This window comes from Leptidea sinapis, chromosome 10 (assembly GCF_905404315.1).
Source record: "Leptidea sinapis chromosome 10, ilLepSina1.1, whole genome shotgun sequence".
Lineage (NCBI taxonomy): Eukaryota > Metazoa > Arthropoda > Insecta > Lepidoptera > Pieridae > Leptidea > Leptidea sinapis.
This window is the reverse complement of record NC_066274.1, coordinates 11,593,404-11,620,244: the sequence shown is the minus strand read 5'-3', so window position 1 is coordinate 11,620,244 and position 26,841 is coordinate 11,593,404. Positions and strand designations below refer to the sequence as shown.

The 26,841-nt window shown below is 37.5% G+C and overlaps 1 protein-coding gene across 2 annotated transcripts; it reads right to left on the bottom strand.

Annotated features, from left to right (window-relative positions):
• Window positions 1–392: 392 nt before the first annotated feature.
• Window positions 393–19,804, bottom strand: LOC126966394 (neuronal acetylcholine receptor subunit alpha-7). Of its 2 annotated transcripts, none has more exons than XM_050810395.1 (11): window positions 19,440–19,804; window positions 12,392–12,531; window positions 9,254–9,298; window positions 8,625–8,734; window positions 7,005–7,185; window positions 6,571–6,646; window positions 4,518–4,712; window positions 3,712–3,908; window positions 2,602–2,846; window positions 2,266–2,368; window positions 393–2,183 (listed from the first exon to the last, which is right to left on the bottom strand). In XM_050810395.1, exons 1-11 carry the CDS (start codon window positions 19,516–19,518, stop codon window positions 2,031–2,033), a joined length of 1,524 nt encoding a protein of 507 aa, XP_050666352.1. In that variant the 5' UTR covers window positions 19,519–19,804; the 3' UTR covers window positions 393–2,030. The 2 variants fall into 2 exon arrangements, with proteins under 2 accessions (XP_050666352.1, XP_050666353.1); XM_050810396.1 differs by having other exon boundaries at window positions 2,635–2,846.
• Between the last annotated feature and the right edge of the window lie 7,037 nt (window positions 19,805–26,841).

The following is a 26,841-nucleotide window of genomic DNA, read 5'->3' as shown; positions in this document are numbered from 1 at the left end:
CTGTTTAAAATGATGCGTTATTCGCATATTTAAATACAATGTAGTGACCGATGCAGTTACTAATTGGTCAAGTAAATCTTAATTCCTTCATTATTCTATACTCAAGTCATTTAAATACCAAAAGTAGAAGAATCTCAATAATGTACACAAAACCAGCCGGTGTAAGCTGGTCGGGTTGTAGCCTCAAGTTACATAATAATCTTGTTATTCACATAAAGGGACTCTCCGCGCATGTGCTGTTATCCCTCGGGACTTCATCGATTGTCTTCAGCTACTCAGCATGCTCCCATGCTTCCAGGGATATTTAGGTCAGGGCTAAACACACCAAAATTTCAAACATATAACCGAAAAAGGTTTCGTATTGCCATTAGAAATTAAATAAAACACACGCATATTTTCTTTGGTTTATATTTAATAAACAAAGTGCAATTCAGAGTATTAACCCTAACAATTGAACAAGTCTGAGGACAAACGGCGTCCTCTAAGATGGAGTTGGCCGCGCTTTAGTCGGCCATTCAACAGATTCACAGTCCCGTCGCAACTCAGACCAGACGATGCGCGGACTTCCTAACAGTCACACAACTGTGATGACCGTCGGTAAGAATGACGATAAATAAACAGATGACAGAAAACATTGGCGAACAATCATAACCGCTCCGCAACTTCCAAAGGAGCGTGTATGAATGCAGCAAACATAATGCGCTTCGAACCAGGAAAACATGGAGGGAGTTCTGCGAGGATACAATAAATCTCTCTAGTTTGTGTCATCGCAGTAACTCTTAAATCTATTTAACGTTTTCCTTTTAAGAAGACTACGTTTTCTATAAACTTGACATAACATGAAGAACGAATGGATGATACATGAGTTTGAATGGATAACAAAACTTGATTATAACAATGTGTCTCTCCGTTGTTGGCTTATATAACCAGTAACAGGCCTGCACCTTTATAGATCCCGAATTCGCAGGATGTGATCTAAATCAGAAACATGTTTTGCAGTACGATGAGGTGAGTGTTAACGCAAGGTAATACAGATTTGGATTCGATGTCATGAAACTGAAATTAATAACGTTCCTGTATGATCAATCAATTTCAAAAGGTTAACTTTACGATTGTATCGAAAAAATTATTGTACGTACAAACGTGATATCATCATGTATTGTATAACATTGTTTCGAAAGACCGAGTACGGCTTTAATAAAATAATCACTTTATAAACTACAATTTTAACGAGCGTCTTATTAAGCTATAGCTTTGGATATTTTATTATTAATAACAATATCGTCTCGTTCTCAACGAGGCATATCACAACCTGTACCAATTGAAACAACATTGTTTGTAAAGTTCTATACTAGCTAATGACACGAAAATGTCCATAAATAAAGTTAGGGACAATAACGACGATTCACGGAATCGAATAAGAAACAAAAAGGGTCTGATTTTCGCCCCATCACTAAACTGTACATAAACAAGAAAGTTCTAATAACGATATAATAAATTTCAACGTGACAGATTGTATAAAGGTATGAAGGAAGACATTTTTGTGCTACACTTTTTTGGTTTCGATCACAGTTACAATAATTTGTGATCATCTGTTATGGCATCTAGTCTAGCGAGGTTCTCTAAAAGCCTGATTCTCACGCTCGTCGACAGACAACATGTTTACTGCCACATAATAATTCAGTCATAATCAACAGCCTCTCATACTAAACTGAAGGAAATGTTAAAATCAAATTACGTCAATCAACATGAGAGAGCAGTATACACGTTATGCTGAAAGTAAAGAATGGCTAAAGCCATTGAAAGATATAAGTGAGAGGTTGGAGAAAAAGAAGATGAATAGGCAGCATTATAATTTAACGCGTAGGGATGGCAGTCAGCGGTTCCTTAGGTCTAGGGCGCGAGCGGCGAGGCAGGCGGCGGCAACTCCAGCGCCGCGGCGTCGCCGCTCGCGGTCGCACATCACAACTTAACAAATATTCGCGGTATCACAGAACGTTACGCATGCGCAGGCGCAGGCGGGCGGGGCGCTACGACACCATGATGTGCGGAGCCGACAGCAGCACGGCTAGCGTGGCGATGATGGTGAACAGGGTAAAGATAATAAGGCACAGTCTGTCCACGACCATGGCGGCAAACTTCCAGTCGCGCGAGATGTCCGCATCTTCGTCGTCTTTGCGCATCTGCGACAGTAAAACGTTTCCATGTTATATGTGCTATAAACACACCTGCAAACATTTTACATGCATAACAATATTTGAATACCTGGTCGGTGATGACTCGAATCTCTTTTAGTATGAGTGAGAGCTCGTAATCAACACCAAAACAGCTGTGTGTAGCGAGACCCGCGCCGTTTTCTTCTCCACTTCTACAACAAATGATAAATATGTAAACGCCACAACATATATTAATTTAATGGAATAAAAAGAACTGGTTGGTCCGAGGAACGTAGGGTTCTACGGGACATATGCTGACAGATGACTCGCAAGACCCAGTGATACAATGATTGGTAATGAGAACAAACACGATGCTGGTTAGCTGTTAGGGCCGGGTACTGCGGAATGTTCGAGGCGGGGGTTTAATATTGTAACCGCTATTTACGGCGAGTAGTGTTCGTGTAGATCGTCGAGGGACCTGTAGTATCGGCAGCAGGGCGGCTGCTGCGCGTGCGCGTGTCGGAAGTCGTCATCGATGTCGAGCACGTTGGCTAACAGAGACTTCGAGGAACGTTCTCGAAGCTCCAGGTCCGGCGGAGGAGGCGCACGCGCAGGAGGCGGCGTCGTGGCGGAGCCTGGCCGGGACATGCGCAGAATCCACGGCAGCCAGTACAGAAACACGCAGCGAATCTGTTGACAAGTTTTTTTATTAAAATAACAGACGAGACGAGCAGAACGTTCAGCTGGTGGTAATTGATATTACAATGCAGTGCCAATCAGGATTCTTGAAAGACCCAAAAATTCTGAGCGGCACTACAACTGCGCTCCTTATCTTGAGACATAAGATGTTAAGTTTGATTTGCCCAGTAATTGCATAAGCTGCGGCGCCATTCAGACAGAAACACAGTAATGCTTACACATTACTGCTTCACGGTAGAAATAGGTGCCGTTGTGGTACCCATAATCTAGCCGGCATCCTGCGCAAAGGAGCCACCCACTGGTTATTAACATAAATTAACTCAAACACAAAACTAATACTTAAAAAATCTTTATTCGAGTAGGCTTAAATCTAATGTAAGTTTTTTCGAAATAGTAGAGTATGTTACCTATTGTTGTGAATTATTTTTACTTAAAGCACTGGAACAGCAGTTAATAACACTACATATATAACTTGTCAAACAAGGTAAAAATTCATATTATATTTCTTAAACAATGAACTTAATTATTTATCACAGGCGATGTAATAACACAGAAATATATTTTTACTGCAACACTAGATAGATCTCTCGTTCTTTTACTTTGAACAAAAATAAACCTAATAGGACATCTGGATTCGAACCGGGGTTTTCTCCATTACGGATAACCCAATTTCCCATCTGAGCTGTAATCTAATGTTATTGTAGCTGTTTCTCATTAAAACACGGATAAAACTACATTTTTTTAAATTGAAACCTCGCCCCCGAAATCCCCTGTATACAAAATTTTATGAAAATCGTTGGAGCCGTTTCCGAGATTCCGATACATAAGATAATTGTATGAACATTGTAGGACATACCCAGTCGCTCATTTCGTGTGTGTCGGCGTGCCGATGGTGGTAGTTCAAAATAAGTATTGTAGAGACGACTGAAGATGCCACCATGAACATGATGCAGTTGAAATACGTGCCCAGCAGCGGCACCGCATCCGACGTCGCGGGCATTGTCTCCGCGACCATGTTCAAGAATACCGTGAGTGATAGTAGAATTGTAACACCTGCAACATTTGTACCGTTCACTCTAAGTTGTTCAGAGATAATAAATTACTGGGCTATTGAGTGTGTAATGAAATTCTAAGCAAAGTAAAAGGTATTAACGACCTATGAAACTATTAATTGGAACTTTCCTTAAAACGACTTGCAGACGAGTTTTATTGTTCAAATAAGGAAAAAACATTGTGCCTTCTTTAACGCATGTATCTCTTAATTGACATTAGATTTAAATTTGCTTAAAATTTTTGACAAATACAAGTGCTCGTTAAATACCTAAATTATGGATAAATAATGATATTTATCCATAATTTAGGTATTTAACGTATCATTGTATTTACGACTTTTCTATCACTGATAGTATAAAATGATAAACTTGAATTTTGTGCACAAAATGTTTTTCCTATGACTACATTTTAAGGCTAGCTAAAAACATTAGGAGATAGTGAATGAGCTTCAAAAAGGCCTTCAGAAAAATTTATAACTGCATATATATTTCCCAAGGTCACATGGTTGCTGATAATGACTCCGATTACACGCTTTCACCTTTTCAATGAATATGAAGGAAATACCATCAAGTACCTGATGTTTTTACCTCGTTATTTGCCAGGACTCACCTAATGATAGTTTTTCTCCAGAATCTGGAGGTAGAGTGAAACCAAGTAGAGCCATGGAGGCTATCAACACGCATGGAACTATTAGGTTGAAGAAGTAATACAGCGTCTTCCGTCGGATCACTACTGCAAACGTGATGTCTATATAAGGTTCAGGGCAGCAGTTGTAATAGATCTCATTACGTTTACCGGGCACACCTGAGGACCAACAAATACTTTAGATTGTATGCTCTCTTAAATATATATAAGAAAAATTTTGCCTATTACTTACCGATGTTATGATATTATGATTAAATGTTATGTTATTATTATTTTCCTTAAATTGAAAAGTGTATTAGTTACTAACAGATTTAATTTCTATTTAGCAGATTTAATTATAAATATTTAATTCTCGAAGTCTGTGTCTCGGTGTCTAGAGAATACCAGCGTTGAGAAGTAAAATTCCCAACATAATGCTGACTAGTCACCATTTTGGTTCTGTAATGTCCATAATATTGTTATTAGTAATAAGATTTTTGTATTTGAACCAAATAAACCCTTTAATTATTTATTCTTATTATTAAATAACTAACAAAACTTCAGTACTTATTTGATATTTTTGTTTCCACGGCATGGCAAAACTAATGGACAGGTGTTGCATATTATACATATTTGCAAATATGAATGCTGTAATTCATTCAAAGAAAACAATACTATGATTACATACAATTTAAAACTATCATTACGGAGAAGTGTACCAAGAATACTGGCAGCATTTTCACGTTGGATAGCTAGACTGATCCGTTGATTGAAATAGCTGCCAGCGCTTGGGTTTACAGTAGTTTTATTGAGGTGCGAAGATAGTACTTTGTACATTCTCCGCGCCTATGGGCCCCACGGGTCTCGACACCACACCGCATAAAGATGTATGAGGCAGAAATTATTTTAATATTACAGATACACATGGTTAAATGCACATGAAGGGAAGTGCGAACCACCGTACATCTGATTTACCAGAGGTCAGTTTATAGATGCTGATTTGAAGTGTTTTACTCAAACACGTAGCCATGGTGGTTTCAAAATACTGTGTAGCCAGCTGAAGATTACATGGAGTGATGGAGCAAGGCAAGAAGTATCTTGCGAATCGCCCGATTGTAGAATGCCAGACATCAACATGATGGTGGTGAAACGTCGCAAAATAGCCTTTCCGTTCCGAGAAACTCTGAACGCGGGCGGTATGCCTCAGATAGTCGTCATTTAGGCGCGCGCGCAGCGTTCTGTCAATGCGTATTATTTTACGTGTATAAATAGATTGCTTATAATTATGATGATTTACGTGAATGTATCTGAAACCTATTTAAACATGCTATAAGACCATGCAATTTAAACTATCTTAATCAAAATAAGGGCCAGAACTTGGCGAGGGGATTGGGTGCCGTACGGCACACTATTTATTTATTTATTAGGTTTATTTACAATCACTTACAATAATACACACAAATATAGAAAAGTAGAACTAAAAACTAGGAACTCAATGTAGTGATTACTTACAAATAAACACAGCATACACAGAAGTAATTAATTTTAGGTATTATATAAAATAAGTTACAAATAAAATATTTTTTTTAAAAATTAATAAATGAGTTTTACACAATTACATCAATTTTCCAATTATAACCTTATTAAAGATTACCAATGATGCTGCAAATGGTCTTGCGGTAAGGAATCAGCAAATGTATCAATATCAGCAATGCTATAAGAATTTAAAATTTTACATAATCGAGGGACTGGGGAATTGGTACCTAGGATCGTTCGTCGAAGTGGAGGACAAAGTGGAGTAATAGGCTTACATGGAATTCTTACTGGTACTCTTAGACGAAATTTATTTAGCAGTTCGAAACAGTCGATAAAGCCGTTCAATAGTTTTATTTACTATTATAGTCTCACTCACTCAACGCAAATTGTACGTTGGGTGTGATCTGAGACCTGCACGCCCTCCCCTAATGAGATCCTATTTTTGACTTGCGCGCCTTAAATGACGTCATTTAACAAACATGTAATTGTTATTAAGGCTTACCTATTAATTCCCATTCACCGTTTGTAACGAAACTGCTGATGTCGCCTCCACCTTCATCTTGTAATTGAAGATCAAGCTACAATAAAAAACCGAATTAACAATGCTTACAAAACTTTGAAAAGTTGGCAATTTCTAAGTAGTATTTAAAATACAAATATTTTTGAAAATAGATAAAAAAAATTGTTCTGATTCCCGCGATGACATTTCACACATTTAAATTATTTTTTTACGGGTTAAGATTGACGGATGCAACGTGTGCGTTGGTTAATTAATGTTAAAATTCAGTAATCGCACGAGTTTAAATAATTAACAAAAATATTTTTAAATATATCTAGTAAAGATATTTAAATAAAAGGGCCCAAAAATGATTTAGTTAAAGAAGTTTACCATAGTATGATCTCTAAAAAATGCGATTGCGAATCATTTGTACTTACTTGGTATCCATCGTAAGTCCAGCTTCCGAATTTCATCTCACACCGTTGATCATCAAAAGGGAACCACGTGATGTCAATTTTGCAAGTACTCTTAAATATACCAGGAGGCACGTACAGGCAAGAACCATTGTTTCGTACAACTACGTTGGTTGGATATGTGCTGTCAAACCCTTCGTCGGCACTATTGGTGAAATTAAAATTAATTATGTTAACTCACACGAATCGTATTAAAAATTATCAGAATTTGGTGATGTACGAAGTTACTCGTACCGCGTATGATAATTAAAGGTGCTATGCCAGACGCGTTTGGGAGGGAAAGTTAATGGTTCCAAAGATTAAAAATTACTACGGCAAAAGATTGAATGAATATGTGGTGCCAGTCATATACAACGAGATAGCGTGGCTGAGGAGTGTTCTCAAACTAAAATGCAGTTAAATTTAAGATGAAAAATGCGCTGTTGAATGGCATTGAATAACTCTCACTGAATGTTGTTCAATTTTATTCAACAATGCTATATGCTAATTTAGTATATAGATTTGGTAAATCTTTTCTTTTGTCTAATATTAATAATTCTAATAATGTTTAGTTGTAAGTCCTAATAGTTTAGTTTAAAGTAAGTAGTAGTTAAGTATGTACACATAATTAAATGTTTTTTAAGCGCATTAACATGCCAACAAACTGTTAAAGTTTGGCAAGATATATTAATAAGTTAAAAGTGTAAAACTTATTTAATTTAAAAAAAAATAAAAAAAAAAGACAAACGGAGTTTATTGATGTATGTTATATACATACAAAGCAGATATATTGAACGCGGTCGGCTCCGGGCTTGGAAGCAACTGCACGCTTTAGGTTAAGAACGCGGAAACAACGACCGCATTGTGTCTGATAGGACCTTAAGTTTTTACCTTTGTTTTATTAAATTTTTGAACAGATGATGTATCTTACGAAGTCCTAAAAGGGAATCGGGGAGGGAAAATCTTCGTCCGCTAAAGCCCGGTCCATATATAAGTACACATTACATATGCGTACACCTTCCTTAAAGGCCGGCAACGCTCTTGTGATTCCTCTGGTGTTGCAAGAGAATGTGGGCGGCGGTGATCACTTAACACCAGGTGACCCGTACGGTCGTTTGTCCTCCTATTCCATAAAAAAAAAAAAAATATATAACAAACGACGCTAATTTGATCTAACGACCGAAGGAGAATGTGTGATTTTTATTACAATGTTTGATCGTTTGCATATTGTTTTTATAATATTAAATACTATTGTACTCTAAAATTGTTGGCGACAAGCTAAGTAATTAGCAACCAGCAAATGCCTTTATAATTGTGTGCCACTTTTAGATATTGATTCATTAAAGTTGAGTGAAGCTCAATTAAGTGAACCTACTTCTAATAATATTCAAGACGCGGTAATTCTGTTAGGCAAAAATTATGTACATTATGAAAAAATATATACCAATAGGTGACACAAAATCAATTGTTTCATAAACATTTAATGTTTTTAGCACACCATTTTTTTAACACTTCAAACGAGCAGTGAGCCATTGTTTTTCGTATGTGAACACGGCCTAATGCGTGAACATTCTAGGTGGGTACTAGATGTTTAATATTACTTACCTATTGTACATAAGGACATCAGGTTTCCATAACCTGTGTGGTGGTACTCTTAAGTCCTTGACACCGCCGAAATCTGAAGTGTTCCACCTCAAATTCATATCATTCCATTCCTGAATGTTATTTATAATATTAATATGAGAGGCTAACGAGATTCGTCCAAAGCAATGCATTTATACAAAGCTACTTAATAATTGAATATTATTATATATATTATAATTGTATACTAGCTGTTGCCCGCGACATCGTCCGCGTGGACGCTATTAATGCAGCTAAAATATTATGCCTGTATCTAGAGTTTCTAGAGCGATAATTAATATTGTCCACTTAATAAATTGACTTCTCATTCATTCAAATTTAGACTATATGTAAAATGTATTCTTATTTTGCGTTTCGCCCAGACAGACATTTACAGAAAAACGGACAAACTGACAAAAATTACATACTGACAATTATAAGCCTTTTTATTTTCTTTATAGTTTGAAGAACACACGACAAGTACTATTTAAAAAAAATATTTAATGGACAAGCCTCACTTTATTACGATCCTATTAAATAGGTATACATAATAACAATTATCTATTAAATTAAAGTAAATCAATAATAATTGTGATATATTTGAAAATACTTACAAGTTTCAACCATATATTTGTTATTAACAGTTGGTTCTTTTCATCCTGCAAAAAGGGAGAAAATAAATATTTGTTAGAAATAATCTGCATTCCATAACTTGGAGGCTATTAGCATACCCCTCTGACTCGTGAGGGTGGGGGGGGGGGGGGGGGGGGGGCGCGGGACGGCCGCAGGTTGCAACGTTTTACGACGCGGATGACTGGGCACAAGGTTTGTTAGTAATTAAAATGTACCGGCCACATTCCATAGCATTGAATATAACACACACTTTTATTTTCTTAATCCTTTGTATTCATTTCTTAAGGAATTAGGACAGCGTGGGTGACGCAACAGGTAAAACCGTACCACGTACCGAACTGAACCGAACGAATTTACATAAACGTTTAAACGATGTATCATAAGGTCGGCAACGCTCCTGTGGTTCCTCTGGTGTTATGGGCCGCAGTGATCACTTGCCATCAGGTGACGGATCACCTTAATGATCGTTTATCCATCTCTAACATGAAAAATTACGTAAAATTCTTCCATTTCATTGTTTATATCCCATGAAACAATAACATAAACATGCTTTTTATTTATAACAGTGAGGGACGAGACGAGCACGACGTTAATCTGATGGTAATTGGTATGCTCTGCTCATTACAGGGTAGTACTCAGGATTCTGAAATTTTGAAAATTGAAAATCCGAAAAATTCTGATCGGCACCACAATTGCGCTCGTCTCGTTGAGACATAAGATGTTAATTTTGCCCAGTAATTTCACTAGCTACGGAGCTATTCAGATCGAAACACATTAATTGCTGCTTCACGGCAGAAATAAGCGTCGTTGTGGTACCCATAATCTAGCCGGCATCCTGTGCAAAGGAGCCTCTCACTCGTAGCTATGGTGCGGTAAACAACTGAATATATCAATAGAAAAGCGAATAGAAAGGAAACTTGATACTTCTACAACTAGTAAATCATCAGAACTTTTTCATATTATATACATGGGTGTTAGAGTACTGATGAGCTCACAGATCCTGTAAGTTATCACGGCCAAACTTGTTACTCTTACTATAGATATTTTTATATTCACCTATACAGAAAATAATTTGTTGGTCAGATAACAAAGATAGTAGATTATCCACTGTAAAGAATTTTTCATTTCTCATACTCGGAAAGTAATGTTGTTTTGATCTGATTATTGGGTGGAAAAGAGAGAGGGAAAAACTCATATAAATTACTTCCCACCTAAGAAGGGCCGGAATGCATTTAAAAAAATACAACTGTTGTCAGCTCGGAAGAGTTTTATGTAAAAAAAAAAACTAATTAAAAAAAATACTGCGGCTATGTGACTTTCTAAACAGGCAGTGTGAACTTAGCGCCAACTTCTTTGAGCGGAATAAGCCGCAACAATTACGCGGTGAGTTCCATATTTAAAATTTAAATTGTCCTAATTTGACAATTAATTTTAAATAGGTACTACTAATATTATTATGTATTATCAATAAATAGTTAAGATAAACAACTAGTTTTATTTTTTTTTATATTCGAAATGAAAAGTAGAGTGTTTAACACGGGTAATAGAATCAATTCCTAGTCAGACTATAGCCGCTCTTGCTGAGCTCGGGCGTCTAAATACCTCGGGAATTGATTCTTTCGACCCTCGGTTAACAATCTACTATTATTACGTCATGGGCGTCATGTTGGATCCGGAGCCTATCCAAATAAGAGCAAAGAGAGTTACGTAGAGTCCTGAGTGGCTGAGAAAGAGTATAAGATTCTAAGACAAGCTTCATTCCTGAGGGAAATATTCTACTTATCACGTTTTTCGCGAAGAAATCAATACAGGACGCCAGCCTACCACCTAATTCGTCATAATGACGTTATTTTCTGGCGTCAAGCAGTAATGAATTGACAGAAACACAAAAATGCTTGCAGCATTATCATGTTTCAGTTTGAGGGCGCTGTGGTGAAGGCGCAGGGCATCACTCAGTACCAGGTGAACAACTTACTTTTTTTATGGAAGAGGATGACAAACGAGCGTACGGGTCACCTGTGTTAAGTGATCAACGAAGCCCATATTTTCTTGTTAAACATCAGAGGAATCACAGGAGCATTGCCGGCCTTTTAGAAAGGTGTCTGCGATTTTTATTTGAGGGTACCCATGACGTATCGTCCAGGAAACACCCCCAAGGAAACTCATTCCACAGCTTGGTTGTACGTGGAAAATAGTTCCTTTAAAACCGCACTGTGGTGGAGAACACACATGCAGATGGTGGGGATGATATCCTAATTTATGGCGTGTCGTGCCAAGGTTGAATTCCGCGGCAGGAATATAAATCAAATCAAACATGACAAAAAGCTCTTCAGAACACTCTCCGTGATAAATGCGGTAGAAGCCACACAATAAAGCGACGTCTCTACGCAACACCAAGTAATCAAGCCGTTCACAGAGTTGCTCCCGAGTGACCCAGTGGTCCACGATAACTCGAGGAGCTCTGCGTTGCACGCGGTCAAATGGCCCGAGTTGATACTGGGGTGCGCCAGACCAGAGATGACAGGTATACTCCATATGTGATTGGACCTGCGCTTTGTAGACGCTAGAATGTAGGTTGGCTTGAAGTATTGCCGTGCTCCATTTATGACGCCCAGCTGGGAAGAAACTTCTTAGAAGCAGATTTGGCTTTGCCTTCCAGATGACCATGAAACTGGCAATCGCGCAAAATTTCGCAACCATTATTCCGATACTGGGCGAAGCATTAAGGGAAGTGTTCTCGAAGGGTGGTGATAGGACAATAGGGATTATGATAGTTGTAAATGCGCAAACTTGAGTCTTCTGGGGGTTAAATTGGACAAGATTCATTCTACCCCATTCCGCGACTCAAGATAGGATTCGATAGACGACACAAGGTTGTTTCGGCTCTAGTCAACGATTATCCGACACTTGCTTGTCTCTTCTTTCTTTTAAAAAAAAGTTATTACATTTTACTAGAAAATTAATAGTATATTGGACACATCATCCAATGATCATCCAATTTTCTTTCAAGTCAACAGTGGATAATTTACTATTTCTTGGGACTCTCTGAATAGGAACTCAATAGTCTTCAAGTTTCGGTTCAGTTATACGTTATAGTACCTACAATTACAAGTTCATACCACATCAATGATTTGCATGAGTGTGAGGCCGAAGGAGAGTTGAAGCGGGTCACTCTCGTTGACGACAGGCCGCTCCAGCACGTTGTAGTGATCCAACAGATGATGCAATAGCCGTTTCTCGTGGTAGCCGCACCAAACTTCTGGCATGAACAAAAATACCACATCATGGAATAACAAGATCTGTAAAGCTACTAATGGAGAGGTGATGAAAACTTAACTACACAAATAAAATTTGAAAACAAAATTTTCTAAACGATGCAGGATTCGAACCCGCAACCTCTCGCATTCCATGCGAGCGCTCTACCAACTGAGCCCACCGTTCGAGTGACGTATCGTTGATAAAATCTTGTATGCTTTGTTCAACTCTCAGGTTGTGGCTTCATCTGCAGGATCTAGTTTACAGTTGATAACCTGTTCAACCACAATATTTGCATATTAGGAAATTGACATTGAAAAAAAAAATTATATGAGCGATGCAGGACTCGAGCCCGCGACCTCTCGCATTCCGTGCGAGCGCTCTTCCAACTGAGCCAACCGTTCGAGTGACGTATCGTTGATAAAATCTTGTATGCTTTGTTCAACTCTCAGGTTGTGGCTAACAAATTGCATAGCATCTTGACTAACAAACAAGAGCAAGACGAATACTTGACCTGAGAAAGTGACGCAAGTAATAGGAAGCCAATTCGGTCATGATAGGGAGCCAATCGCTTGACACAGTCCGCCGCTAGTGAATAAGAGGTTCTGGGTCGTAGCAGAAGAAAAATATAGAAATTATTGAATTCAAGTAAAAGGAAATCGGATCGGAGCCTGTACACCAGTAATTACAGATTACAATCCTGACGCACACACGTAGATTGTCTTTTGCCTCAGGCTGATTGTTTGGCAATAGCGACTACTGCTCCGTCTTGTTCCTGTTTATTCTGATTGCCACAGAATTTACGAAGATTCTTGTTTAAAATAATTGTTGCTATATTAACCCTTAAATATACTCAAGGAGATATTATTCAAAACATACGGACAAAATTTTTCTATTTGTCAATTTTGGTCAAACTTTACACAAAAAGCCTTTGGCACCAATAGGGTGCATTATAATGATGCCTAGGATGATTGCCTAGGTACTGTAGTGCGTCCAGCATGTTTGCAGATGTCGGCATCAATAATTTCTTCGCAATTATTAGATTATGTATAGCTTCCTTGTGGTCTCGTATACACTGTTCTTACAAAAAAATTATTGCTTCTTTATCTGGGTACTAAAAAAGTCCCATTCTTTAATATTAGTTAATTGCGCAAAGAACGATAAGTAGTTGATATCGAATGTCTTTAATTAAAATTAATAAATATTAATATTCTTAAATTGTAACCGTGACTTTGTAAAATAATGTAATATGGGTGTGTGTTTGAAATCATCATTTATTATTATTTATATGCAAATATGTACAAATATTCATGTCATGTTGTAACTCGTCGTTAGAACACCTTAATTTCTCCGATTTTAATCAAATTTTGCAAAACTATGTGCAGTTTGATCCATCTTGCGGGATAGGATAGCTTTTATTTCGATTATCGTCAGGTATTGCAATGATTGAAAATTTTCAAATTTCGTAATTAACAAAAAAAAGATTTTAAATTTCGATATGAAATTTTGAATAAATGTTAAGAGACGCGAAGAAACAGAAAATAATATGTCGATGGATTTGTTCCTCTAAGAAAAGAGATAAAATGGGACAAAAGTCAAAACAAATAAACATAACTTTATAAAGATGCATGCACGCCTGTTTTCTAGAAGGAAGGCTTTCCACTTGCTATGATTCATACACACTTGAATGGCATCTTCCACTTATGCCAACCCTTTTTTTCAAACTCTATGACACTTTGTACGCTTGACTTTATCCTTTTCATTAAGCCTCCGACTCCACTCTCAGCTCCATTTGAATAATTTTCAGATTTTTCAGACTAATTTATAAAATATTTAAATTTAAGTATTACAGTAGTAGTGAAAAAAGTACCTATACAGTCACTAAAAGAAAAATTTAAAGAAATAAATATTATGTCTGTCAATACATTTATGAAAATTTAATATACGTTCACAAAAATTATCACCTTTTTGCTCCAAATAGCGATTTTCATTTTTATAAAACTAAAAATAAGGCAAGGTAACTAACTCTAGTAGGTTAATGTATACTTTCACAATGAAGTCCCAGCCACTATTCTGGCATTATCTATAAATAAATTTAAATGTTTTATTAAAAAATGGCTCCGTCGTAAATCCTACTACTCCACAGCTATATACGAATACATACGTGATCGGATAGCCTGGGACTAGATTATGATTATTTTATAGCAATAGCAATAACAGTTGTATATTTTATTGAAAAGATCGCAAAAAAAGAATGCTGGGAGTGTTTCTTGCACCGCTTCTTCTCTCTCAGAGCGCCATTTGTTTCCGAAGCGATGTTAGAAATGATATCAAAAAGAAGATTTTTGTTTCGATAAATTATATTCGCCAGTTTTAAAATGAGGACGTGAAGATTCTCGAAGCTGTTGAAACCACTCGAATACCCGAACGAGTAACAGCTGGCAACTCTCTCTTGGTATCATACGATAAACGGTCTTCAGATACCTCCAATAAAATTACACCAATTAAAAGCACATTATTAACGTGGAATTTTCAGGAAATATTGAATGGAACTCTTTAATGATACATGTACTCTGTTAATAATGCGGGTATAAAGTAATTTTGTTATAATTGCAAAGATACATTAACCGATGGGTTCCATAAGTAAGTCATAAAATAACCTTTAACGGCCGTTCCCAATATTCAGTCTATCTACTACTTGAGATAAAAATCGTAACTATCGTTGACTTAATACTCCCAATAAACTTATCGACTGTAGCTCACCTTACTCGTACATGCTTACTAGCGATATAATTTTGTATGGAAATTCCAATTCACGCGTCCCAATATAAGGCGATAAGAATGACTTTTCGGTTATATTGGGACAGCTTCAGATTATTTACAGCTAATTACTAACAGTAGAAGGTAGTAATTTATCTCTATCTGTAGATAGTATATTGGCAACGGCCGTAAGTGGATCGATACTTTCAATGGTAGGACAATAGAAGGCAATTTAAAACATTATATATTGCTTTATAAATATTTTCAAAAAATATTAACAGATAAAACCTCCTCACTCTATGGAGTTTTCAAGATGGTATTATTCATGACATACATGCAGATCTTTAAATAAATGCCGATTCGTTTTTAGAGGAACCTCAGCTCTACCATAAACATCTTTAGGATAATATGTCAAAGTCGCATATTTATCAGCGTTATCGTTCAGAATATTCTGCTGAGGAGTGATGATATTTTTTTTCTTTATTTCTTCAATTATTGCGTCTAGAATTCAAAAAATTATAATATAGTAGGTAGGTAGGTGGGTTTCATAAAATTTGCCTCGATTTGGTTTTGGGTTTCAATGATTAGATCATCATTCATATAATTGAAGTTATTCTTTCTCTTTTTGGATAAAATGTGAATTGTAGGTTATTATCATCTTCACGTTATTATTCCCAGAACAATCAAAACCTTGAATGATTTTTAAGTGTTGAAAGACAAATGATAGGATACTGCTATTGTATGTACATGTTGAAAAAAAAATCTGAAATAAACTGAGATGTGAGCGTTAAGCTCGAAGGGCTCTACATCACCTGCTTATCTAGAAGTCGTGCCTTCAGATGCTTTTTTTGAGGAAATTTAGAAAGATTGTATGCCAATAGATACCGATTCAACATTATTAATTGCAGCGAAAAAGTAAAAAAACAACACAAAACAACCCAATAAAAAATAAAATCCAAAATAATTTAATATGCACTAGAATTATAAAAAAATTGCGAATTCTTCTACAACTTAATAACCAACTTATTTTTAGAGTACTCCTAAGTAAGATGAAATGAAAAAGATTAGACTACCTAAAAGTCAATCAAATTTTTGTCGCTTTTAGCTTTTGATAGAGTCAACCACAGTATACTACTAAAGAAGCTTTACGCAGTTGGAATCAGAGGGGAACCTTCTTAGATGGACAGAATCGTAAATAAGAAATCGCTGTCAGGCCGTCGTCCTCGGTGGTTTTAGATCAGACTTTGTTGAGGTGACTTTTGGTGTACCTCAGGGATCGCACCTGGGTCCTTTGTTATACAATATATATGTATATGACATCAGTGATTGTTTTGCTAGTTCAAACTTCTTGCTGTATGCTGACGACAAAAAGATTTATAAAAAGATTTCACAAATAGACGATTGCTTTATGTTACAAGATGACTTAAATAGACTGTCACAATATTATAAAATAAATAAAATAACAGTTAATATTGCTAAATGTCAAATTATTACATTTTCACGAAATCATAATAACATAAAATTTTATTATACTTTAAGTAACGAAATTATTCCAAAAATTACTCAAATAAGGGATTTAGGTGTGATCCATGATAGCAAACTAACCCATAATAACCACATCGAAATAATAACACAGAAGGCTTATCAAAATCTAGGGTTTATTCTTCGCACTTGCGAACCTTTCAATGACATCTTGTGCCTAAAAGTGCTATATTATGCTTACGTGCGAAGCATCCTAGAATTCGCGAGTCCTATCTGGAGCTACATATCAAGTCCTATCAGGTCCTACATATCAATGTTATACTGACCGCCTTGAAAATATACAAAAGATATTTATGAAAATATTGAATTTTAAATCTCAATTCATTCCTTTAGACTACAAAGAAGCCTGTAATTATCATAAAATCGATACTTTGGAAGATATAAGAGATGTAATTGATATGTTGCTCCTTTATGATATATTACATATTAAATTTGACTGTCCAGTTATCTTAAACAAAATATTATTCCAGGTACCAACATTGCCTACTAGGCGTACTATTTTATTTAACATTCCCTTTGCTTCTACTAAGTATCTTAAATATTCACCTCTATTTCGAATTCCTGACATATATAATAAGAAATTTTCTTCCGTCGACATTTTCAACTTATCACGTCTGAGGTTCAAAAAACTGATATTAAACTGTTTAAATTGCAGGAGTTAATCATCAGTATATTCAGGATAAATTATTAGGCTCACATCGTAATTTAAACATTATTCGAACACTCACATTCACTCACACCACTCACATTCACTCACACCACTCACATTCACTCACACTACTCACATTCACTCACACCACACAACCTACTCACCGTTTCAGTTACTGAATATGGATACGATTTCTTCTTTTCTTTCTATTTAAATTTTTCTTGTAAGTTTTTCTAGTATTTTTCGTTTTTGTCTTAACCTACTTTGTCACATACTTATTGTACTGTTAATAGTATTCCTTTTAATTGGCGTATCTATTCTGTATTATTTTTAATATACTCTTTTCATTTTGTTAGTTGTAAGGAATCATAAATAAACAAAGATAAGATAAAATTATAACGACAATATAATGTAGTTACAATTATTGTTATTTTTGGAATCGTTGTCAGCCGAGGTAGGTATGTAAATGTAACTACAAACATATTTATAGGTGAGATGTGCTTGTATCGCAAGCGCGACGTGACGAGGCAAGAGGCGAGAAGGGGGCCGCGGCGTGTTAATAAGGGTCTGTTTTTTTCCTTTTGAGATACGGATCCTAAAAACTTCAAGTGAATTCAACAATAATGTGAGAGTGAATATAAGAAAACCTAAAAAGAAAACGATATTTTAAGAGCCGTCACATGGAATGAATAATCTTTAAAAAATACTGTTTTAATGCAAAGTAACATCTTCTTCTTCTTCAGCCGTTCTCAACCTCTAAGGTGTAGGCCTCCTTCAGCTTATGCCATCTTTTCCGGTCTAAGGCAGTTTCGAACCACTTTGTTCCCGCCAGTCTTTTTATATCGTCGTACCAACGCATCTGCGGTCTTTCTCTCGGGCGTTTCTCTATGTTGTTTCTTATCCAAAATAACGTTTTAAGAAAAAGAATCAGCCTGTAAGAACAAAGAAACGAACTTCTTGCATAGATAATGTTTCCAAAATGAGAAGATGAAGAACTATTTTATCATCATAATGTGCTAGGGATAGTTCTACTAAAGTGAGAGAGCACTGGCGAGCATGCATGCTCGCTAGCTAGCTAGAAAATGGTTATTTTTGAGCAGAAGACCCGAATGAGATTCCTGACAGAATGATCGTGGTAGTTACTGCAGGTTCTGTGGCTTGCTTACTCGCTGCCGTCCTAGTACATTCGTACATTGATCCATACATAGTTGCTTTATTTGGTCAGTCCATATCAATATCCCTGTTACTTAACATAAAAACAGTGTATTTTCTACAATTTAAAAGTAGTTAAGTCTCTTTTGTGAGTAACATCGGTGTTACTCTAAATTATGAATTTCTGTCAATCTACTATGCTTGCTGTAGAGCCTGAAGTTTTTATCGACTAGCTGCTGGATTCATCTTTCATACTTACTATGTTGTCAAATTTATATTGTTTTGGGTGTTGTTAGCTGATAGATACATTATTTATGGATTTCCGTAAATCAATTCAATAAAGTTATAATGCTACAATAAAACTAGTGGTTACTAGTCCTACTACGATATCTTTGTGGGAATTGAGGAGATAAACTTGCATGCAACACGAAATTTTACTATGGACCATTTTTCAGTACGCAGTATACCCGGGGGGCTTACCAAAACTGTGTCTTCCGGTACGTGGTCGCCATTCGACGACTTTACTGCCGCAACTACTGACATTACTGGCCATCTGTCCGTCGAACTATGTGCCCTGCCCACTGCCACTTCAGTAGGCCGCCGAAGATCGCCAGAATACCTTGGATGAGGGCAGCGCAGGACCGATCATCGTGGAAATCTTTGGGGGAGGTCTTTGTGCAGCAGTGGACGTCTTCCGGCTGATGATGATGAAACCCAGAGTTTCCACCATTCGCAGATGAAGAGAGTTTGTTCAACGGCTTGCTGTGGGAATGGCCCGAGTGGGTGGTCGCGGCGCCAGTTGCGGTTACCTGGTGGCCAGAGCAGGAGCAGCAGGAGCAGCAGGGCTGCGGGCGCCGCCAGCCGCTCGCGGCGCGCCCGGGCCGCCATGTCAGCGCCGCGAGCGAGCGCCGCGCGCCGCGCCGCCTCGCCGCGCCATGTGCGACACGGGCCCCGCCTCCCTCGCGCGGCTCCCTGCACTGATCCTTATTACACGATCGGTTCCCTAATATTACTAGTTATCATGTATCGAGGTGGACCTAGCACCGCTCGCCGACGGCCGCGCGTGCCGGCCGGTTCTCGAGCATCGCCGTGCGCCGCCGCTGGGAGCGAGTTACGTGCTGGTCGTGGGCATTGCTGTCCAGCGGAGTGCGGCCGACCGTGGCGCAGCGGAGCCGCCGGGGTGCGGACTGGCGGAGACGCCGCGGGCCCTCGCCGCCCGCGACCCGCTACCACCCTCCCCCCTACCCGCAACCTCCCCGCCCCCCGCCTCCCCGCACCTCCCATTGAGCCCCGCGCCGCACACTCGCACTCCCAGCGCACCCTACGCTCCCAAACAACGCTGCCGTCGCGCCTACAAACTCTTTTAACTATGTTAATTTTACAACCCTTAACATTCTCATATAACAAATTACTGAAATATTCTTAAATTATAAACTGCACTAAACATTTTGAATTATGATGACAAACAATACTCTGGGACATTTCGTTAAGAAGATAATCAAATAAGGAATAGCTCAAAAGTTAACGTCAGTCGTTACATGATTGTTAAAAATATCCAGAACGATTTGAAAGCGAAGAGTACACAAGTTTAAGCGATTCCAATTTGAAGTACAGAGTGTATTTAGTGGTAAAGTGAGCAGAGTAGGAGGGTTGCGGGGATGCTGCGCGGCTCCCGATCAATGAGGGACACCGGTCTGGCGTCCCCCTTCTCCCTCCCGTGAACCCGCACCGCGCCCCCTGCGCACTCTCACCCCTGCCTGTGTGCCACCCTCTATCTACTGCATCCTAACATCCCTACTTCAGCATTCCTCAATTCTCATTCATGCGGAATCAGTAGAGATAGCCAAAAGATCTCCCTGCATAAAATTATTCCGATCAAAATTTTATAACAACTTAACTGGCATGGTGTAATAGCTCACTCAAAACTACATAGAAAAGACGTCTTCTTATCACGGCAATCAAACTCCAAGCTAGATGCTACCACACATTAGCATCGTAGCGACAATCTGCAGTGTACCTATACACCCCATAATCATCAGATCACATGTCAGACGGAAGGCATACAAGTCTACTCACACTAGCTACACATACTCTTTCTCTTTCGTCGTCATACCTTCATTGAGTCGCCGTTCGTTGTATATGACCGGGCTTTATGGGAACCCTATTTAGGGTCACTCACGGAATATCATATATTTTCTGTAACAAGTCTGCTATAATCATAACAATTTTCCGCCAGGGTTAGAGAAGACAATAACATCAGGGATGTGCTTAGCATAATGGAGGAATCATTCTTTGTATTAAGATTCTAGAGACCCTAGGACTTTATAAACAGGAATGAAAATGACAATGAAAAATGAAAATTGTGGATGATATCTTGAAGAATTTCGATATCTTTGTGACAGAGGAATTTTGAGTATCCTGATGTTTCAGCCGCCCAGTGACTTTTGAAATAACGTAGGACAATCGAGAATCTCAATAATCTGTAGCAACATTATTTTGAATCCTTATAATTCAAACCCCTATTGGTATTGGTAATTGCTACTGTCACCAAACTCTTTGAAATAACTACTTAACCACGCGATTCTTTATCAAAAGCAACTCGGGATATGCGGAATCGAGATGAACCAGAATGTTCAATTGATTAAATATATAAATATTTTCTCTCTGGAGTCCGTCTCTCATGTCAGAGGATCTTGGTCAGCATTAGGGTTGCATATGGAGTGGATGATCTGCCTCCACCTGTTTTTCTCCAGCACGTCTCTTACAACCGTGAAGATTTTGAATGACGAGTCATTAATTTGGTTGTTCCATCTTATAGAATGAATGAATTTATGTCATGTCATGTAATGCTTATCGTCGCTCAATGGCTCTCCATAGCCCTATAGCTATGCTCGGATTTTCCCTGCGAGATCGAATCAGAAATGGGGAGATCCGTAGGTGAAGTTCAAAGTTACCGACATAGCCCAAATGATTGCAAAACTGAAGTGGCGTAGGACAGGGCACATAGTTCGACGAACAGATGGCCTTTGGGGAACCAAAGTCCTCGAATGGCGACCACGTACCGGAAGACGCAATGTTGGTAGACAAGATGGACCAACGATCTGGGCAAGAACGCCGGAATATGTTGGATGAGGGTAGCGCAGGACCGATCGTCGTGGAAATCTTTGGGAGAGGCCTTTCACCAGCAGTCGACGTCTTCCGGCTGATGATGATGATGATCTTGTTGAATAACGACCACGCGATCTTTTGAAACTTTCGTCGCCTCAACGCTTTGTGTGGCCAACATACAAAAAAATACTTTGTCTGGATAAGGTGGACAAGCGAGTTTTTATTCGGAGTTGGTTCAGGATTTATTTATTTTTTACTTTTTTATTGATGCATTCGTGCGTTACACCATCCAATGTATTTTTAGCTTTCGCTTCCAACACCACATCTTGAATACATCAATCTTTTGCCTTTGTCGGCCCAAGATTGGCCACGTTTCTACACCACACTCCAGAAGAACGTGAAGATTAAACCTGTACGATATTAGGCTTGCATGGTACTGTGATAACTTTTAATTATTATACGATCACTTACAGGGTTATAACCCAGAAATGCCAAGTGCCTTTATGGATCACGGTACAATAAAGGCCACCCCTCTTCTACTATCTTCTCATGGGCCTGAAAAATACACTGTACTTCCGAGATCAGATGGAAAGTGTATGTTCATAGGCACATAAGTGAATCTGCTAGAAACTGTCATAACCATATTGTTAACACCAGGAACAGACATAAACTTATAATGCCTTCTACTCGGCTAAGTCGAGTTAGTAAGTCTTTTTTGGGACGATTTTGACGAGGACTTTGCTGTTACAACAAGATCCCAGAAAATGTTAAAAACAAAAGTATTACGTTATTCAAAGGAATTGTTAAAAAACGTTTGTGTGGTAAAGGTTATTATTACATAAATGACTTTATTAATTATACCACAGATTGGGAATGGAGTGACTATTAAATAATAAGTTTAATTGTACAATATTACTTTGTAAACATATTTTTTCGATGAAAAAAAAGCCGGCTGAGTTTATTGCGCCCGTTCTTCTCAGGTGGCATTCATTTTGGAATGGGTGGTAGCTTTTGACTTTCAATAAGTGATGTTACATCCCATTTTGAATAAAAATATTTGAATTTGAAGTGGCCTCGACCTTTCCAGTCTCTTTCGCTGAGCCCTAGTAGGTGAAGGTTCCTTCTCTGCAGTTTATTTTCCAAAATTTTTAAGTTTGCCAGTTTGTTGAGGCTGAATACATCAAAATTAAACTTTGTTTATTAATATTTGTTTGCGCCCTATTTCCAAGACGATACGAAATGGGTACCTTCAGAAAAGCGTGTTTCCTTCTTCTTGTCCGGCAGCGCTTCTATGAATCCTCGGTTAATCACGTGACGTAGAACGTGGGCTAAGGTGATCTCTTAAAATCCCCCATAGAACGGCGCCCATTCTTTATTTAAAAAAAATATATTGAAGAAAATGTTTTTTTAAGAGCAAAACAATACTAGGAGCGATTACTTTGTCTTTTCTTGTATTACAGTATTTATTTTGTTTCTCGTGTTTAATTTACATCAAAAACAACTCCAAATGAATCAAGTTTGAGAAAATGAAATATTCTTTTACGTATTTAAAAGTTTAACGCCTAAGTGAACTTTATATATACGAAACTTCCACCCAGTTATTTATATAGTGTTTCGTATGTAATCGTTTCACTGCATAACTTACGTAATAGCAGTCCACATCCTTTGGCGTAGGGATTTCTAAACCCATTCGACTAATGACCCCAGTTATTCGGCTTTGTGAAACAGATCCACAGAGATATAGCATACCTCAGCATCCATTAACGTAACTCAGCCCATCATTAATTATTCGTTCTGTGCAGACCATAAAACAAAGGCAATTCTTGACATTTACGATCTAGTTTCGTGCTGGAATATAACCTTCCATATATATGAAATAGTGGTTAATGGCAAATGTGTTTAATGTCGGAAAGTTTGCGAAACTTCGAGAAAGCGGCTAGGAGTATTCCGAATGGCTGAATGGCATAATAAGAACAAAAGCCTTTCATTAGGTTTGATGTCGGTGCAGTAAAGAGCCACAAAATGTCAAATGTAAAGGTTACAATATCAGGGAATAGCGTTCGTTGATGTGTTGTAATATTGCGTAGGTATTTAAATTCTTATTTTTTTTATGAAAATAAGGGATGAGAGGAGCAGGATGTACAGCTTATGGTAATTGATACGCCCTGTCCATTACAACGCAGTGCCGCTCAGCATTCTTGAAAAACCCAAAAATTCTGAGCAGCACTACAATTTCACTCGTCACCTTGAGACAGAAGATGTTAAGTCTCGTTTGCCTTTCACTAGCTGAAACGCCCTTCAGACTGAAACACAATAATGCTTACACATTACTACTTCACGGCAGAAATAGACGACGTTGTGGAACCCATAATGTAGCCGGCATCCTGTGCAAAGGACCTCCCACTGGTACTTACTGGTGTGGACTTTTGAAATTATTTTTTATTTATGAATTACTTTTGCTACATTTTATATAGTTTTTGAGTTCGTTGACAAAGTTATCCAAAAATACGCTGAAGCTCGTGAACATAGACTTCACCATCACGTAAATGTCGATTCAATCGAGCTCCTTGACAACACTGATACAGTATGGAGACTAAAACGAACAAAACCATTTGAGTTAGTGTAAGGCTAGTGAATTAGTGTAATACAATAGAAAAATAGTGATATTATAAAAGACATTTTGCAGTCTTATGTATCTTTTTGTGTTTGTTACCGAGTGTGTCGTTTATAAGTTTCTTTAATTTGTTAGAAATTTGTTTCTTCTTCTTCTTCAGCCGTTCGCATCCTGTAAGGTGTAGGCCTTCAGCTTATGCCATTTTTTCCGGTCTTGAGCAGTTTCCAACCACTTTGTTCCTGCCAGTCTTTTGATATCGTCGTACCAACGGTCTTCCTCTCGGACGTTTCTCACCCCACGGTCTCCATTCAATCTCTACCTTGCACCACGAGCCATGCTTACATGACCAGCCCACTCCCATTTCAATTTCGCAACACGTTGTAAGAAATTATGTACTTCCAATTTGAAATATCAGATCTGATGAATAATTATTGAAGACAAATACATATATAATTTCCCGTATAATAGACCAGGGTCGATAATTTTTGAAACCAAAAAAAAGCGATCTGAGGTGGGGAAGTGGAAAAGGGGGGGTGTTATAGGGTAAAAAACGGTTTATCTCGATTTCCGGCAAAACTACAAGTCCTTTGGCAAAACGTTAATTGGCAAAGTTGTAGGTAATAAAGAGATCTACAACTTTTGTAATTACACTTTTTTCACATAACCTAAAAATTTAGGTGAAAAATTCTTTTTCAAAAAAAAAATTCTACGAAAAATGGTGAAAACTTACCTTATTGTGTCCCAAATACACTGTAATTGTATTTGATTTAAAATATTTATCTTTTCGCCTTATTTTAACTTAATATCAAAAAAGCACCCTAATTTTCAATCGAAAATTCTGACGTCAAAATATCAGCTTTTTTTAAAGTTCGGGGGCTTTTTGTTCGTTGAAATATCTAATCTCTATCAATATTTATACCCTTTAACAACTCTATTACTTTTACATATTTTTGTAAATGGAAAATTCCAATTTCGCGTTATAAGAATGTTATCAGATTAATAAGCCGAAATGAACGAAATCCGATTTAGGCTTCCGATTAGATTCCTATTTGAGATGAGTATTAACAAGCGGTCTGCAAATATTAAAAATAAAATAAATTAAAGATAATACGAACTAAGCAATTAACTTAGCCCACAATACTATCTCTTTACTTATTAGCCTAGATTACTTAGTCTGAGAACACAATCTAGCTTCATGTACAACCTTACTATTTATAAGACTTAGAGAATACGAAATCTACATAAAATTGAATGAGTTAAGTATTATTCACGTTATGTAATTACATTTTATGACGACTTTAAGAATGGGGCATTAAAAGCTTGTACGTAATGAAGAGGAACAATAGCTCGTCTCTATTATATAACGTAATTTTGATTTGATTTAAAAATGTAAAATACTACGAGCTATTAAATTTAAATAACACATTATGTCGTACATATTTAAACCTATATACATTACACAAATTAAATTTGAAAACAAAATTTATGAACGATGTGGGACTCGAACCCGCGACCTCTCGCGTATCGTGCGAGCTCTCTTCCAACTGAGCCAACCGTTTGAGTGGCGTAAGGTTCATAAATATTGATGAGTCCTGTTCAACTCTCAGGTTGTGGCTTCATCTACAGGATCTACTTTACAGTTGATAACCTGCTCAAACCCAATATGCATATTAGGAAATTGACTTGAGATGTCGCTCTTTCAAGTCTAAACAAGAAGGTTGATTGATTATCAAGATTTATGAACCTTCACTTAAACGGTTGGCTCAGTTGGAGGAGTGCTCGCACGGAACGCGAGAGGTCGCGGGTTCGTTTCCCGCATCGTTTATAAATTTTCTTTTCTTTATCACTTTAAAAAATAACAAATTGCCTATATACATAATATAAATAGCATAGTGTGAGTATTCTGGGTTTCCAATTTAGGTCACAGAGTATAAATAGTACTTTGTTATCTGTCGTTTCAATTTATTTGACAATTTCTAGACCTGTCTAAATTGAGATTGTTAATGAATTAATTATTTAATGCAGTTTTATTACAAAAATAGTTTATTTTTTGTGTAAAATACTTTATTCTTGTTTAATATATTTTGAAATTCTTCTAATAAGAGATAGTTTCGTATATATTTTTCATACTAACCGTCAAGTATGATCAATATTTTATAGAACCTTTTTACCAATGGGAGACTCCTCTGGACAGGAAGCCAGCTAGATTATGGGTACCATAACGGCGTCTATTTCTGCCTTGAAGTATTACTTATTATGTGTAAATATTACTGTGTTTCGGTCTGAAGGGCGCCGTAGCTAGTGCCACTCAGAATATTTGGATTTTTTCATGAATCCTGAGCGGCAGTGCATTGTAATGGGCAGGGCGTATCAATTACCATCAGCAGAACGTCCTGCTCGTCTCTTCCCTTGTTTTCATAAAAAAAAAACATGGAATAAAACTAGCCCATGGGTCACCTGATTAAAAAGGTCGCTATACTTGTAATAAT